General features: G+C 40.6%; 2 protein-coding genes across 2 annotated transcripts; one reads left to right on the plus strand and one right to left on the minus strand.

Moving 5' to 3' along the window:
* Positions 1 to 239: 239 nt before the first annotated feature.
* pcp4l1 (Purkinje cell protein 4 like 1) lies at positions 240 to 7,564 on the minus strand. The gene is made up of 4 exons (XM_027022336.3): positions 7,476 to 7,564; positions 6,183 to 6,296; positions 3,484 to 3,544; positions 240 to 2,044 (listed from the first exon to the last, which is right to left on the minus strand). Exons 2-4 carry the CDS (start codon positions 6,189 to 6,191, stop codon positions 1,878 to 1,880), a joined length of 237 nt encoding a protein of 78 aa, XP_026878137.1. The 5' UTR covers positions 6,192 to 6,296; positions 7,476 to 7,564; the 3' UTR covers positions 240 to 1,877.
* Positions 6,694 to 15,926, plus strand: dcaf8 (DDB1 and CUL4 associated factor 8). Its single transcript, XM_027022335.3, has 13 exons — positions 6,694 to 6,973; positions 7,990 to 8,064; positions 8,181 to 8,270; positions 8,542 to 9,167; positions 9,474 to 9,614; positions 9,912 to 10,006; positions 11,188 to 11,298; positions 11,386 to 11,513; positions 11,687 to 11,794; positions 12,155 to 12,285; positions 12,412 to 12,531; positions 12,761 to 12,877; positions 13,545 to 15,926. The coding sequence occupies exons 2-13, from the start codon at positions 8,028 to 8,030 to the stop codon at positions 13,653 to 13,655; spliced, it is 1,815 nt and encodes a 604-aa protein (XP_026878136.2). The 5' UTR covers positions 6,694 to 6,973; positions 7,990 to 8,027; the 3' UTR covers positions 13,656 to 15,926.
* The last annotated feature ends 1,186 nt before the right edge of the window (positions 15,927 to 17,112 follow it).

The following is a 17,112-nucleotide window of genomic DNA, read 5'->3' on the forward strand; positions in this document are numbered from 1 at the left end:
TAAACATGTATCATACAAATTGTTGCACTACAGTAGTTGTCAGATATCAAAACATTTTCTTACTGGCAGGTTTCTATGCTTTTGTTATTTCTTTAATCAGATTAGAGTTGGCAGAGCTGCACATTGAATCACAGTCAGTTCAACCCAGTTCAACCAGCCAATAAAATACAAAGAGTTAAAAAATTATCATAGATTTTTCCAACAGGTTACAGTTCATAGGCAGTAATGTGGCAACCTGCCAGATTTCAAAATTATTAGTGTTTTATTATTGTGTTTATTTATACATAGGAATAGCAAAGGTTGCAGCATACTTTATGGAAGAGTTGAGTCTGGTACAACATAAAACAAATCACTAACAGTTGAATATAAGAATACAAGTCAGAAAAAAATGGAAAAAAAATCATTAATTACTAACATACTGGGTGAATCAGTGTAACAGTAAAATTAGCGTAAGTTTATTTCTCACTCTTCACTCCAGGATTCAGAAAAGGGTGGAATCGAAGGACATCTGGATGGATTCCCAGATAGGCATTAGGGATTGAATGTATTAGGAATGATTTTACAAAGGGTTGACCTAGAACTGGAAGGCTCTAAGCTGAAGCATTTTACCTCGGATCATTGCTGTCATGCTAATGATGAAGTTATTCTTTCCCAGCAGGCCCTACAGGGGGCAGTGCAACAAACCAGCCTCATATACTCTCACTAACCAGTGTTCAGATGTCTGCACAGCTACATCATCAGTGTTAAAAAAACACTTACAGTTAGCCAACTGGAAAAACATGAATAATTAATTAATTTCAGATATACTCAATGAAATAATTAAACACTGGGGCTTTTGTGGAGGTTTTGAGGTTAAAAATATATTGGAATTCATCAGAGATAAATTAATAATTGATTCTTCTTTTTGTGTGTGTTTTGTTTCATTGGGTTCTGTTTGGCCTTACACTTTCAGAATATGTTTAGCTTGCTGTTTCTATACATTCTGTTTCTGTTTTTGTTCGACTCTCCGGGAAATCTATTGCCTACAATTTCAATCAGTTTAAATTCTCAATTTACATTCTACTCTTAACTATTTGTTGACCTAATCGCTATACCCAGTTCAATCTATCTATCTATCTATCTATCTATCTATCTATCTATCTATCTATCTATCTATCTATCTATCTATCTATCTATCTATCTATCTATCTATCTATCTATCTATCTATCTATCTATCTATCTATCTAATAATTTATTATAGTCTATTTCTCACTATCTTCTGACTTAAATCCAATGTTATTCTGTTATTCTAATCTCCCCTTTTAACTTCTGTGGCCTCCAAATGGATTTTTACTACCACTAGTCGCCATTAGAAGCTCATTGATTGATATTACATAGCAAAGGACGTACCAAAAACCGAGTGCTGGAATGTACAGCAATATTTGGTTTGGTATAATTTGTTAAGGAAATCTCAATCTACTGGCCACAAACAATGTATGTCAATCTTTATAATTAAAAAAAAAAAGAAAAAGATCAACATCATCATCAAAAAATGTAAGGTACTTAATGTCAGTAATAAACCATTCTATTTGAAGGCTGAATCTCATACTCTGACACAATTCATGCCTAGGTTTGTATTGCCAAGAATGTTCAAAAAATGATTAACAGATGCTGTTAGTATGTATTTAAATAATAGCTATTCCTGGAACTCTTTGTCTCCTATACAGCGAGAGAGAGAAAGTCTAAGCATTAATTGTCCCTGTAGCACAATGTGAAGGACTGTTATTTGGTATTTCCAAACCCCTAATTTCCCACCCACACACCCCTCACTTCCTCCTCTAATCTTTCAGACATGACTGAATGCTGGATTCCTCATCATGCACCATTCCTCCCTCCTTCACTGCTCTCCTGATCTGTTCTTTTTTTTCTGGAAGCGGCGGAACTGGCTCTGGATGGCCAGGGCTGCCTTCTCTGTCTCTGGAGCATCCAGATCGATGTCGATCTCCTCCTCGGCATCCTGTGCAGGGGGCTTGGTTGAGCTGCCAGCAGGCTTTGCCTTGGTGCCTGTGGATCACATGGCACGTGGTATAAATAACATCACTTAGTGTCCCTCTTTTGGCCACAGGTTATGGACCACATGCTCTTCGAAACGAGGCATTTTGGTCATCATCAGTGTACATAAACATCGCACCATGTCTTAATGCAATAATGTGGCAAAAATCCATATTATCTGTATAAATATCAGCATGCTTCTCCTGCACCTGAAGGGCTTTTTTTGCTTAAGCTGTGAGAGTTGTTGTAGCTACTGCATCTCTTTCTGCTCTGGGGTGGGTGTATTAACAGATGCAGGGCTTTACAATTGCAAAAGAAAACTGTACCAAGTTAATGTAGCAACCTATCCTTCCTGAAAATCTTATACATGTCTGTGTGTTGGTATGCGTGTGTAATAGTGAGTCTCCTATTAATCCTATCTTTACTGAATCCCTGGGATGTAAACATGCCTTCTCAACACATTTTAAAAGGTCAAGCAGCTAAATGTCTCCATCTGTTTGGGGAACTACTAAAAAGGGATGAAGTAACATAGCAACCTGTTATTTTCTGTTTTACAATTCTGTTGACATGCTGGAGAGATTGACTAATCAAATTACAAAACAGGGAAGAATGAATTAGAGATGATGTGTATAAAAAAACAAAAGAGGAGAAAGTACAAACAGAAGGGGGTGGGTGGGGGTTCTGTAGCCCTCATTATACATTATATATCAAGACAATAGAAATTATTAGTGCAGATATGAAAAGATCATGATTCTCCTTCCTAAGCTCCTTCCAATGTATTTTCTTCAGATTTCACTTAATAGTAAAAGAAAATGAAAAAAGTATTTCTGTCAGTCAGGGCTGTGTTGAGCTCGACTCTCTAAATCATTGCTGGAGCATTTTCTAAAGAAGATAAGTACATGTAAGTACAGACTTCATGCTTTATTGGACTACTCAATAAAACACACACCAATAAAAATGTAGCAGTGTCAGAATTAAACTGATCCAACTGTAGTTCAGCATGCTTAAATAAAATAATGATGAATTTTATTTTCAGTACAGGAGAAAATACTGACTTAGAGAGCACCATCACTGATTTAGCTTCAAAGCTGCTTTAAGTGCCTTTATATCATCATCATTTAAATGTATTAACCAATCAGGAACCACATCTACAAGGTCCTCAATGCCTGTTAATTATTTTGCAAGTGAAAACATAGAGTGAGAAGAAGCGTAGGCTAGGTGATTTATGTGCATTTTTGAAATGAAAAATTTTGGTAGAATGTTTGGATGAAGGATGTGGGATTTAAGTGGAGGGTAGATTCCTTTGGTAACTGTGGAAATTTAGAAGGAACTTCAAAGTCGATTATAATACCTTTAAGTAAACTTTCGATAAATCTCCTTTCAACCTAAAGTCAGCCTTAAAATGCACAAGGAGAGGAGAACACTGAAGCTGCAGCCGTGCATGAACAGACCTTTTCCATCTGGCGCAGGCTCCTGGGTGCTGCTGAGTAGGTCTGACGATCTGCTCTGCAACTGAAAGAGAACCTTAATTACATTCAAACAATTTCATACTTTCCAAATATTACAATTTGTAAGCGCCCCTAAATGTCAACATGAGAACGGTCACGTGGCCACTAAGGGGTGTTCTGTCAGGCCGGTGAAGGCAGAACAATGAAAACTTGAATCTCCAGGTAATCACTATTTTTTTTTTCTCCATTTCAGGATGGAATCTGGGGCCTTTGCACACATCCCTCCAGGATCCTCCAGCTCTTTCTCCCTCTCTCTATCACTCTCTCTCTGTCTCATTCCATCTCTCTTCCTGTGGATTACTTCAAGATGAATCGGAGATAATATCCTAGAAAAATTATGAGCCTTAGGCAAGTGTTCTGGTTCCTGCTTCCATGCTCCAGTTCATTCTCTCTCTCCTAAAAATCAGTTTCACTCACTATGATTCACTTTTGTTCTTTTACAGTGAAAAACATCTATTCATCATTTGTGGATTTCATAGTTCCAGTGATATTCTTCTGCACAATAAACATGTGGTGTGTGTGTGTGTGTGTGTGTGTGTATCTGTCTGTTTTCTTGTCCTTATTTTGCATCTTCATTGTGCATAACAAGAGAATACTTAAGCCAGAAATATACTCAGCATACCTGAGACCTTACTAGATCAATAACAAAAATAAAATGAATAACATAGCTTTAAGATAGGTGACATTACACATTATCACTGTGCTAGTTTCCACTGCTATGCTACGCTGATGATACTCAGCTATATGTCTCAGCCAAACCAGAGGACTTTTATCAGCTTAGTATTACTGACGAATGCAAGGACGTCACACACTGGATTTTGAGAAACTTTCTCTCACTGACAAAACAGAGGTGCTTCTATTAGGCTCAGAGACATTTAGGTTGTCATTTTCTAATTATTCAATGAACCTCAATGGTCTCCCAATCACATCTTCTCTAACAGTTACAAATCTTGGAGTAATTATGGATCCCATTCTCTTATTTGCAGCTCATGTAAATAATATTTCTAGGACTGCCTTTTTCCACCTCTGGAACATTGCAAAGATTAGAAACATACTCTCCTCACATGATGCAGAACATGCAATTATCACTTCAAGATTGGACTACTGTAATGCCTTATTATATGGCTGTACCACTAAGTGCCTAAACAAGATCCAGCTAGTTCAAAATGCAGCAGCCAGAGTTCTTAGTAGAACTAGAAAATTTGATCACACCACTCCTATCTTAGCTACTTTACACTGGCTGGCAGCAAAATTTTGTATTGATCATAATCAATACAATGACCTACAAAGCATTGAATGGTCTTTCCCAACAGTACCTTTGGGAACTCCTAATGCATTACCACGTCTGCTTAGGTCAAAAGGGGAAGGGTCTTTACTAGTACCAAGAATAAGAAAATATTCTGCAGGGGGCAGAGCCTTTTCCTATAAAGCTCCCACACTATGGAATAACCTTCCTGTAAATGTTTGAGACTCAGACACAGTCTCAATATTTAAGGCCTGGCTGAAAACCTATCTGTACAGTCAGGCATTTTATGAACTATTTCCCATTTTTGGTAAAGGTGTAGATTTGGGGGTCCATGGGCATTGAGCGTTATGCTAAACTGGGCTGTTATAATGCTGTCACTTCAAAGCACTATATAAATAAATTTGACTTGACTTGACTTGAATTTATTCGATGCATTTAAATTCAGATGCAAAGTCAGATTGAGTTTAATTAGTTTATCTTAATAAGCACTCTATAAAAAGGGCAAGGAAGGTAAAATGCTACATGAATTCAATACACACATATTCACACAGGTGTTCTACAGGAAGCTAAGAAGCAGAATGTAGTTTTTCTCTCTTTAACATGTTTGCAGTGCATCCTACTGCATATCAACTGATGTGTAATTAAGTGCATTCTTGCATGAATGACTTTTGTTACATTCTTGTTTTAATGTACCTTTTAGTCTGTTTGCACCCTCCAGTTTGCCTTAAAATGGGTCACATGAGCAATACAACAACTACCATGAGATCTTCAAGTGGGTTCATTATTTGATAAGGTGTATTCATGAATTGTAAAAAGGAGAAATGTGAGAAGAAAGAACATATTTGGCTCTCTGCCGCTGTCTTCTGGTGTTACACAGTACACAGATCTTTTAGCCTCCCTGGTACTTTCCCTCAGCCTTACACTCCTCTCATGCACTGAGCTCACAGTATGTGCTAATTAGCAAAGCTTGGCGAGGCTCCAGGGAGACTTTTTTCAAGCAGCAAATTCGAGATAGTGTAAAACTTTAATGTCTTCTTACATCATATATGTTAAAACAGAAAAGACTAACTTTCCCAACAGCAATGACTATTACACGTTTAGTAGGTTATAATACATTTCATAAGGTTATTCTATCCTTAAATATTAAAAACATATTTTTTTAAATGCACACAAACTATTTATAGTCTTTATATTTTGTGGTTCATAGTATAATAAATCTTCTTTGACTGTTAAATATAAATATTTATGGTTATTTACATGTTTTCCATTACATTATAATGCATTTATTACCATTTCACACAAGGATATATGACTTCATTCTTTAATAGTAGGAGAATAATGACTTAACTTCAAAACCTGTCACGTCACATTTTCCTGAAGCTGAAAATTCACTTACCTCACTCATTGCGCTTTCACAGGTGCAATATTTTTTCCAGTGGCTGGTGTAGAGATCGACTTTTGAACGAAGAAACTGGGTGAAAAATAACCTTTGCAAAGTTTCTCTTTGTTTCTGATAATGACAATAAAAGGATCAGATATGAACGCCTAAAATACCCATCCTCTTCTTCATGAAACGCCCCCTTGCGCTCTCTCTCTCTCTCTCTCTCTCTCTCTCTCTCTCTCTGTATGAAAGAGAAAGATAATTTTTTACAATTTCACACTTTTAGATCTAAGAATATTCTACGAGATATTTAGATGACGGTAAGGCTCAGCTAAGCGTTATTATGGCGATAACGTCATAGTGTTGACAATGATAAAACATGATGAGTCAAAAATAACAGCTTATAAAATAGAAGAAGAAGAAGAAGAAGAAGAAGAAGAAGAAGTTTTTGTATTAGTAGAATTATATCGCCTTTGGCATGAGTATGATGAGTGTTTTTCGAGCGCAGATAGGCAAATCACGAAGTATTTAAATGTTTTTATTTGGGTCTAGACACACTTCCGGAAAATGAACGTCTGGCCGGAAGGACAATACAAAAAAGTACTACGAAGCAGATCAGTCAAAACATAAACACCACTGTAGGCACGGGTACAAACGTGACCTTATTTTGAGGATTCGTTTGCATGCCGGTCGGTTCAGAGATTCCTGATGTATTGTAATTTTGTTTTCGGATTTTCAATACGAGGTGCCTGAACTGCAGGAATCTGCGCAGAGGATTAGAAGTGCGGAGTCGGGGCCTACTAAAGGTAGGTTAGCTCTGATGGGTAGCTAGCTAGCAAGCAAGCATATGCTAATGTTGTTTGCTTGCTTGCTAGCTAGCTAGCTCTCGTTTTTGAGCTGTTAGTGTTTACATGTCATCTTGGTATGAGACTCATACTAATTTTACAAACATTTGGGCAAATGGCCGTATTGTGAGAAGTATGATATACAATATTACGTCATCGCACAAGCGTGTTTACATGAATGAAATTGTGTTGTCCATATTTATTATCCACTGCTCTATGAACTAGCTAACTAGCATATGTAGTTAATTAGCTAGCTATCTTAGCTGTCCTACCAAACTGGATTAGCTAACGCTAGCTGGTAAGATATCCAGTAGCAATTCTATTTTTGACGGGTGAAGTGATATTACACCACGCAGTGCTAAGATTTTTAGCGACCCAGCGATAGCTACATCATTAGTATTTTTTGTACAAATCATCTTTTATTTAGACTTTGAATTTAATTTATAGTCAAGGCAGGACTTACTGACAACAACTAATGGATGATAAGACTAAGGGCTTGTTAGTTTTGTTCCACGATAGCTTGTAACAAATGCTGTCTTGTCTATTCGGGTCTACGCAGCTTGCCAGTGTTGTCCCCTTGTTTCCTTGGTCTGTCAACGCTACTCGCAGCATTTATTTTGCGTTGATCGGGGCAGGTCGCATGTATTTACAGCCTCATTTAAGTCAGTTTCACGCTGCGAAGTATCGCGTTTCATTTAGCTATATTACGTTTCTCCAAACCGAACTCATAACCGTTCACACGTATCCTAACGCTTGGTATATCACTTAGCTGCACGGTACAGTAGCGTGTATTTCCCACAAACTATTAAAATACATTTAACTCTCCGGTAACTTGCAGTCCAAGGTTGGAAGTTACAATATAGCACTTTGATTGAAATTAAATCGTCGTGGGAAAAGGAAACGGGTAACAATTAGCTTATGATCTGAGAATTTTTGTGCACTGCATTTTTCCTCTCCACTTCTGCTTTTCTCTTCAGGCTCCTTTCATCAGTGGCACTCAGAGCAGTGAGGCAGCATGGCTGACACTCATAGTAAATCCAGTGTTCCAAACGGTAAGTAGCAAAGAAACTCAATCTCTGTAGTATACAGTCACTAATGTGTGCATTATATATTATAAATCAGACAAACGTTCTGCTAAGGCTTTATCACTTGTGGGTGTTTTTGCTAGGAGGTATGGATGGTAGAGACCTGGTTGAGGGCAGAGTGGGAGAAGGAGATGCTAACTCAGCCACAGACGCTCATGCTGGTCATAACACAGGTTCATAAAGCACACATCATTCATAAAACAATACCAACCATCACACAGGTCATTTGGTCTATGAGACTTTTTTTCTTTAAAGTTTAGAGAACATTTGCATTCTTTAGGCCCTGGTGTGTGTGTGTGTGTGTGTGTGTGTGTGTGTGTGTGTGTGTGTGTGTGTGTGTGTGTGTGTGTGTGTGTGTGAGTGAGAGAGAGAGATCGACATCTGTGTTACTGAAAGGGCAAGTGTTTCAATGATCAGCAAAGGTGTTTGTGTTTCCTTTCATAGATTTAATCCCAGCTTCCAATGCAGGAGAGGAGGCACAGGACAGATCCATGCATGAGGCAGAGCAAACAGAGTCACCACCAGCAGGAGAAGAGGAGGACACAGACAGCATGGATGGCAGCGGCCTCTGCTCCCTTACAGAGGAGGGCGAGGGAGGTGGCCGAAGAGAGAGGGTGAAAGATGATGGCAAGAGGGCAGCCAGGAAGCGGAATCGGCCAAGTGGAGGAACCTTGCGCCACTCCTCCAGCTCTGACGAGGATGAAGACCAGGAGGTGGAGGAGGAGGAGGAGGAGGAGGATGAGCAGGCCATGGAGGCATGGCTAGGGGCAGAGCTGCAAGAGCTGGATGGCCCCAAGTGGCGGGCAGTGCCGTCGCTGCGTGCGCGTGAGATCGGGCGGAACTCGGCGCATTTCGTGCAGAGGGTGTGCGGCTCACGGGGGCTGGTACAGCGGTTGGAGCTACAGGGGCGACTGGAGCGCCACACTGGCTGTGTGAACACGCTCCACTTCAACCCTTCTGGTACCCGCCTGGCCTCAGGCAGTGATGACCTGCGTGTGGTTATCTGGGACTGGGCACGTAGGCGAGCCGAGTTGGAGTTTGACAGCGGCCACAAGAGCAACGTGTTTCAGGTGAAGGCATCCGGAGTTTTGGTTTTATCAGCTGATAGTGCTCATGAGCTGGACTCTTATTATAGACAGCAAAGCAACAGGAAATATTGTAATATTCTAAAACAAGGCAATGCTTGTGATTATCTTAAATGCCTAATCGCAGTCTAATGAGTTCATTTAACATGTTTCTCTCTTGACAGATGCTCAACCAAGCATGAAAACATAGGATAAGATTTTGTTCCCTCATCTCGTAATTTTGTTTCAAGAGATCTCAACACTTGAGATGGAGTTATTGTCCTAAACCCCACTGCTCTATCTCATTCACAGGCGAAGTTTCTCCCACACAGTGGGGATTCCACCGTGGCCATGTGTGCACGGGATGGGCAGATCCGGATAGCCGAGCTGTCAGCCACACAGCGCTGCAAGAACACCAAGCGTGTGGCTCAGCACAAGGGTGCGGCACACAAAGTACGACCCTCCCAAAAGGGAATTCGATACATCATTTGTATTTTGTTTGAACTAAAATTTTAATTTATATGTCTTGCTTTTATTTGCATGTTGGTAATGTAAGGTATTTGGGAAAAAATTGATTATTTTCTCTTTGAAAATGGAGCAAGCGAATACAAGTTTTAGTCGAGTCAGTCAAATGAACTGAAGAAACAAGTGGCTGCAGCGCTGTTTTGAATTCATGTGATTGAGAATGTCCTGTGTGTGTGTGTGTGTGTGTGTGTGTGTGTGTGTGTGTGTGTGTGTGTGTGTGTGTAGCTGGCATTGGAGCCTGACTCCCCTTGCACTTTTCTCTCGGCTGGAGAGGATGCCGTTGTGTATGGCATTGACCTGCGCCTTGACCGGCCTGCCACGTGAGTCATGTTAGCTGAGTCACCAAAACGGCACAGGGTGAAAGGGTGTGAGCTGTACCACAGTGATGGCGGAGATTCTCACACACATTTAGTGGGAGAAGAAAGAGGATACTTCAAATCCTCCTCCCTGTTAACTTATTCTGAAGAGCTCTGTAGGATGTTCAAGAGCCAGCCTTAAGGACATAGAGTGTGGGGCATAATGCGTGCTGCAGAGGGGCCTGCTGGAGTCTTTTACAGAACAGTGTTTTATAAAACTTATTTGGAGTTCATACTACCTCAGAAGGAAAAATCAGTGAGTTGCAGCAGGTGTATGGGTAATCTTTGCTGGTAGTAGGGGTTGGCTTGTGGTACCCTCGGTTAAAGTAGATTAAAATACAGTAGATTTCAATTTACCTGTGAGCTGAGCTGGTCCTTATTCTCAATCAACTGTCTTTCAGTATTTATACTGCTGCTCAAAACTTGATTTCCCTCCATTCCCACTGGAAATAAAGATACCCAGTCACAAACAGCTCAAACCTTTTGATGGATAGATGGATATATGGATGGAAAGAAAATGTCCCTAGCTAACACTACCTGTTTAGCTACCAGTCATTGACTTTGTCTAGACAAGACCTTCTTAATTCCCTCTTCCAGAAGGTCCATCAAATTGCCGTTATTGCCGTTTCAGTTTGTGGCACATTTAAGTGAGGTAACCGGAAATCTACAGTCCTTACATTAGGCATGTTTAGAGGTTGTAACTTGTGGGTGGCTCTGCTTATACCAAGTAGTAGTAGTAGTAGTAGGTCTAGCAGCAGCCAGTTCGTACTAACAGCTTTTTCATTACAAGTCAGTGCTCAGATCTTTGTAAGGCTACTTGGTGATGGGGTCTGTTGTGAAAAGCACAGGACATATCAGTTGACTTGATTTCAATTTATGTAGACTTGGAGAATGTTCTTTCATCATCTTATCAAGTAGACATTATGGGTGCCATCACCTGTAATATCTGTGTTCTATCGTAACTTGTGGTTTTCCCAAAATATCATTTAACTTCAAAACCATTTCGTAATATTCAGATGTTTTAACTAATAACCATTTAGAAGTCTTCAGAACCTTCCAGTTAAGCTCCAGAGATCCATGGCATGTCTGCAAGAGTTGATCCACTGACCGAGACCTTCTCATTCTCTTGTCTTTCTAAATTTCAGCAAGCTTGTGGTGGTGAAAGAGGGTGATAAAAAGGTGGGCTTGTACACCATTTTTGTGAATCCGGCCAACACGCATCAATTTGCTGTCGGAGGAAGAGATCAGTATGTTAGGTAAGGCAGCCATGTTTCCGTAAGACCGTGAGAGTATTTCTTTTATTCTCCAAACATGATCTCATTGTGTTCCTGCATGTTTGTTAGGATTTATGACCAGAGAAAGATAAGTGAAAATGATAACGGTGTTCTGAAGAAGTTCTGTCCTTCGCACCTGGTGTCCAGCGAGTCCAAGACTAACATCACTTGCTTAGTGTACAGTCATGATGGTTCAGGTAATCCACACTTTTTTAAACTCACTTAACATCTGGTGTGTTAAAAGATACTAAGTATCTTTTAAACATATGTTAAAACACATTTGTTATTTTAAAATTCTGCTATGACCTTATAGTTACTCTTTGATTTTCTGTGTAATTCTCACCCTGAGTAATTCTCATTTGTGCCTCAGAGCTGCTGGCAAGTTATAACGATGAGGACATTTACATGTTTGACTCCAGCCACAGCGATGGAGCTGACTACCATCGGAGATACAAGGGTCACCGTAACAATGCCACAGGTACACCAAACACACCAACCTGATGTCATAGGTACACCACCCACACTAGCCTAATGCCCTGCAGCACAGTTTCACAATATTCTCCAACCCAGTGGGATGTAGGCACTCATCCTCACTGGACAATTTTTAGAATTTTCCCTGGTGTTTTCTAACTCTGTTCATTAGATGATTACCGTGTCCGTAATGAACATGCCCACGTGTGCTGGAGTAGGAAAACACAAACATGTGCATTGCCTGACATTCACCAGCGTGGGTTTCAGAAACCCTGGCTTAGGTCTCTCTCTCGCTCTCTCTTCGCTCCCTTTGTGTCTGTCTCTTTCTCCCTCTTTGTCTGTGCGTGTGTGTTTCCTGGTGCTCTAGTGAAGGGTGTCAACTTCTACGGACCCTGCAGTGAATTTGTGGTGAGCGGAAGTGACTGTGGACACATCTACCTGTGGGACAAGCACTCTGCCCGTGTGGTGCAGTTCATGGAGGGCGACAGAGGAGGAGTGGTACGGATGTTCTCCTGGCAGAAAGAGTCAGCCTTTCAGATGAAGCACTCCCTCCTCCAGGAGGGTACTGTAGTTGTTTTGCCTGCATCCTCCTTAAGACTGTTTCTGTCCATCTCTTCGCTTTAGGTGAACTGCTTGGAGCCTCATCCTCATCTGCCAGGCATGGCCACCAGCGGCCTGGACCATGACGTGAAGCTCTGGGCCCCCACTGCCGAGAACCCCACCAGCCTGAAAGGTCTCAAGGAGGTAGAAATGCTCATCTTTAAGCTTCGTGTTCAACTTGCTATGCTCAAGTAAAAGTGTAAAATATGAAATTGCATGCCAACACCTCCTTGCCTTTTCAAGTTTCAAGTTTCAAGTTTGGTTTATTTGTCACATACATAGTCATACACAGTACAACACGCAGCCTTATGGGGTCCCTTAAACAAAGCTTTGTCCTTATGGCTCACACTGTCACGCTGTGTTGTCTGCACAGGTTATGAAGAAGAACAAGCGGGAACGTGACGAGGACAGCATTCATCATGGTGACCAGTATGATACACAGCTCCTCTGGTTCCTGATGAGACACATGAGAAACCGCAGACCTCTAAGAGTAAGTGATTGTCCACGTCATATACATACAATTTACAAAATGTTAGGGGTATGCACTTCATAGATATGTTTGATGGGCATTAATACCTTACAAGTGTACCTGATGGTGATGAGTATTTCATAAGTGCATCTGATATCAACTCTGTTGAGCTATACCACACCCCTTGGTGGTGGTGATGGTTTAGTTAGAGACCATAGCCTTTGTTTGGGCTCTGGGCAGGTCATGTTGGTGTTTTCATCCATTCACAGTTAAGTTTTCCAAACAATGAAATTCAGAACACAGAAGTTACACAGCACATTGTACATCTGGCTGCTTGTTTGTAACATCTTACCATGCCTCATAAGATTACATAACCACATTACATATTTTACCTGGTCTTGTAAACCTTTAGTTCTCAGGTATGTTCCTGCTTGGAACAAAATCCTGCAGCTCATTTTTGTGTAGAAGATTGCGTTATTCCTGCCAAATCACAAAAGCAGTTTGGATTACAGTATGAATCATGGGATCCTCTAAATGGCTTGCGTAGAGAGGATTTGCAACACATTTAGGGGTTATTAAAGAGTGGCAGGTTTCATCAAACTACAGTAACTATTCCCCAGAACCCTTGGTATGTACCAGGGTGTTCTTGTCCTGCGTGACCTGGCCCTATGTGTTCTTTATGCCACAGAGTCGGCGTGTGGAAGCTGGAGAGGCCGACACTGATGAATCCTGGAGCTCCCCAGAGTCCTCTGATGAAGAAGACGGGGGTCCTGACCACATCCAGTGCATGTCCTCCTGAGCCACACACACAAACACACCCCTCATTGCCATATATTTATGCACATATGTATTAGTAACACACTGGTTCACACACTGACAGTAAGAGGCCAGCAACAACCCCACATATGGCTTTATATGTTTCCACACAGAGTGAGGGAGAGAGGAACAGGCTGTAGTGACCACTCAAATTTGGCTTTGTACACCACACACAAATGTGGCTCTTGTGGGGAAAACATCAAAGAGGAATTGATATTTTTGGTATTTTTGAGTTCATATATTTTATGATACATACATGCTTTTGTGCAGACGCACAAAAGTAACCACTTAGATATTGCCCACCGACACCATCAAACATGCAACCCAGCCTTCATTTCTACCCGGCTTCAGATGTCACACTGGAGCAGGACGTTTTAAAAATGTAACTGTTTGCTGTCGCCTATCAGCAAATGCTGAATTAAATTACAGTGTTGCACGGCAGTAGCGGAAACAGCTTTCTTTTCTGGTGCAGTCGACGAGATTATGGCTTCTTTTGTTCTGCTCTGCTCTTTTGTCTTTTGGACAGTGGCATCTCGGTTTTGCGTGATTGCATAACCTTGGACAATGTGGACTCTCCAGACCTGGAGAGCAAGTCTATGATGATGAATGTGGCGATATTGAGTGTCCCACTTTCTCGAAACCAGCGTCGCCCTTTTTAGGCTCTTCAATCTATCCACCCCCCCTAAACTGCTTTTGTCGCCACCTGGTGGAGGGAGGTAGTAGAAAAGAAGAAATCAGTGGAACATTTTGAGCTCATCTTGAGGGCCATGAACGAACTCAAACAAAAAGGGCCTTGTCTCCCGTCTGTCCTTTTTTTTTTCTTTTCTATCACCTGAGGCCAAAAAAACAGGAAGTTGGCTTACCGTGGGGGCCCCACTCCTTGGTCTGACTACAGCCTTAGGCAGGATAAAGCAGACTCATAGGGTCCAGTTCCCAAGCTCCAGCACATCTGTGCTGCTCCTGTTCCCCTCTCCCAGGCTGCTAAGAACACTTTAATCAGGGATCTGCTAATTCTGAGTCTAAGACAAGTGTGTATTTGGAGACATGCAATACTTACTGATTGTTGAATTTGCAGAAACCTCCCTGCCCCCTTCGCCCTACAGTTCCTCAAACAAAGGATTTGGCACTAGATCTTTTGCACTTAGATGGAGAATCCTGGTGAAAACTGAAAGGTTCTTCTTAAAAATGTAACTCCCCATGAACTATTGCCTTGTACTCAACCCACTTCCCATGAAACTGCACGAGAAAGACGAATGTAAACACTGTAAAAGCCAGCAGCTTCTGGGCCTCTTCTGACCTAATCGAAGAGGTCTTTAAGATGTGCTGTTGTCAAGTTATTGAAATGGTTAAGAGAAGTTGTTTCAGAGAGGTTCATTCACTATAAGATCCATTTCAAGCTTCCAAGATTTTGCAGACTAACTGCACCAGGTGATTAAGTGAAGGAGATGGCTACTTTATTGCACACAGATGAACAGTGTCTAATTCTTGCTGAAAGCATCTCTAAGCAACATGTAAGAATTTAATGTCTGAGAATTTCTGCTTTAGAAGCTAAGGGGACCCCCCCTCCCCATCGTATAGATTCCTAGTGTGCAAGAGCAAGACAGGTGGCTTGGGCCTTTACCATTTGCATGTGTTCTAAGGAGTCACTTGTTTTCACAATATGGGACTGTGGGTAGGGTGGAGGGTGGGCTTGTGCTAATGGGGACAGCATTCAGGGTGAAAGGGGAGATTTAATTGCCCTTTTCCTTCTTCTTTTCATGAGGGGAATTAAGTCCAGTTTTTCTCTTTTTGTATGAGAAAAAAAGTTAAATTACTTTGTATGTATATACAAATATATAAATGTATATTACAAATTAACTGTAAAGAAATCATCTTCACCCATTGTTCTTTGGAAAGATGTCAGAATTAAATTGGTATTGATGCAGAGATTTATATTGTATAAGAAATACTTTTAAACGTTAGTGGAAACCAATGAGGATACGATAGTTTTTGTTTTCTAAATGACATCCTTTATAGTTGCTGATGGTATCAGCATTACATTGGATTATGTTGGATTTAAATTAATTTCACTCATTTTTCCTACAGCTCTGTTTAAAATGTCCCATCTTCAACCCACAGGTATATTTTCCTTTTTCTTTTCCAGATTTCTTTATAGGGTTTTGATCAATGAGTTCTCCCACTGCTGCCTAATATTGTGTTATCACTTTAAGTTGCAAACATGTACAACTTGTGCAGTAAAGAAAAGAAAAGGCTGTTTCCGATCAGTTGTCATCATTTTAAGTGCACTTTAATATTGCTTAAGCTTCGACAATTACAAGCAACTCTATTTTATTTAAGCATTACTATACTATAAAAACAATTGTGTTTTAATAGTATGGCATGTGTGCGTGTGTGCGTGTGTGCGTGTGTGTGTGTGTGTGTGTAAAATTATTTATTCCAACAAAATAGAGGGTGATGTGATGGGGATCAGGTGCAAGCAGGTGCTCTTTGGTGCAGTGGTCATGTCATGTTTGTCACCTGTAGGACATGGGTTGCTGTCCTCCATCTTTACCACAACTGCAGTCCGAAGTAGGATGATGCCATTGGGAGTGTGCTGTCATTAGGCATTAGGATGGTATAGATCCTACTGTGTGAACCCTTGTGAGGGACATGGGTCTGACCCTGGATGATTGGGGTTGGAGCTTGAAGGACACATGGAAGGGACGAAGTGCTGGTGTCAACTCCCTGAATGGGAAAGCAGTGTTGTGACAGAGTGTCACACCCTGAAAGAGAGATGGTTCTTTAGTTGCTGTGCCAGAGAGATGGTCTCGGGTGGTTGTCAGGGCATGTTTACGACATGTGGTTGTCTTCAACCGGCCTTTTTTGTAAAACGTTAATTTATGTCTTTACCGTTGCTTTGATTAGATTATAGGAAATGTAAATTATTTAGAGCAAAAATCAAATGCAAATTCTAATAATTAATTCTAAAAGTATTTGGGGTTTATCGATGTGCGTTTTATCTGCCCCCTGCGCCATTTCGTCCCTAGCATTGTCGTGATGCTAGTGAAGAAAGCGATAAATGAACATAATGACAAAATAAAGGTTTTTCAGCGTAGTTTTACGAAAGTCGTAAATTCAGTTAATCTACTGGATAAAAAAAATAGGATTATATGAAAACAAAAATGTTCAAATACAGTTGTGTCAAAATGTGGGCTGAGTGGATAAATTAATTTATCCATATACACACAGTTAAAGGAATTTATATTGATAAGATATCTAGACACCTGGATTTGGTCGTTACTAAAAACGATATTTCCATTAAACCCCGATTTCCAAGCGACATTTCCTTATAAATAATTTTCAACCACCGGTACGTTTTGGCTGCTTTTTGTTCAGTTAATGTATGTTGAACAGATTTGTTACACGGGCATAGTGACTTTTATATTGAAGAATCTTTCTGT

The sequence above is a fragment of the Electrophorus electricus genome, chromosome 20 (genome assembly GCF_041902795.1).
Source record: "Electrophorus electricus isolate QZ-2024a chromosome 20, ASM4190279v1, whole genome shotgun sequence".
Lineage (NCBI taxonomy): Eukaryota > Metazoa > Chordata > Actinopteri > Gymnotiformes > Gymnotidae > Electrophorus > Electrophorus electricus.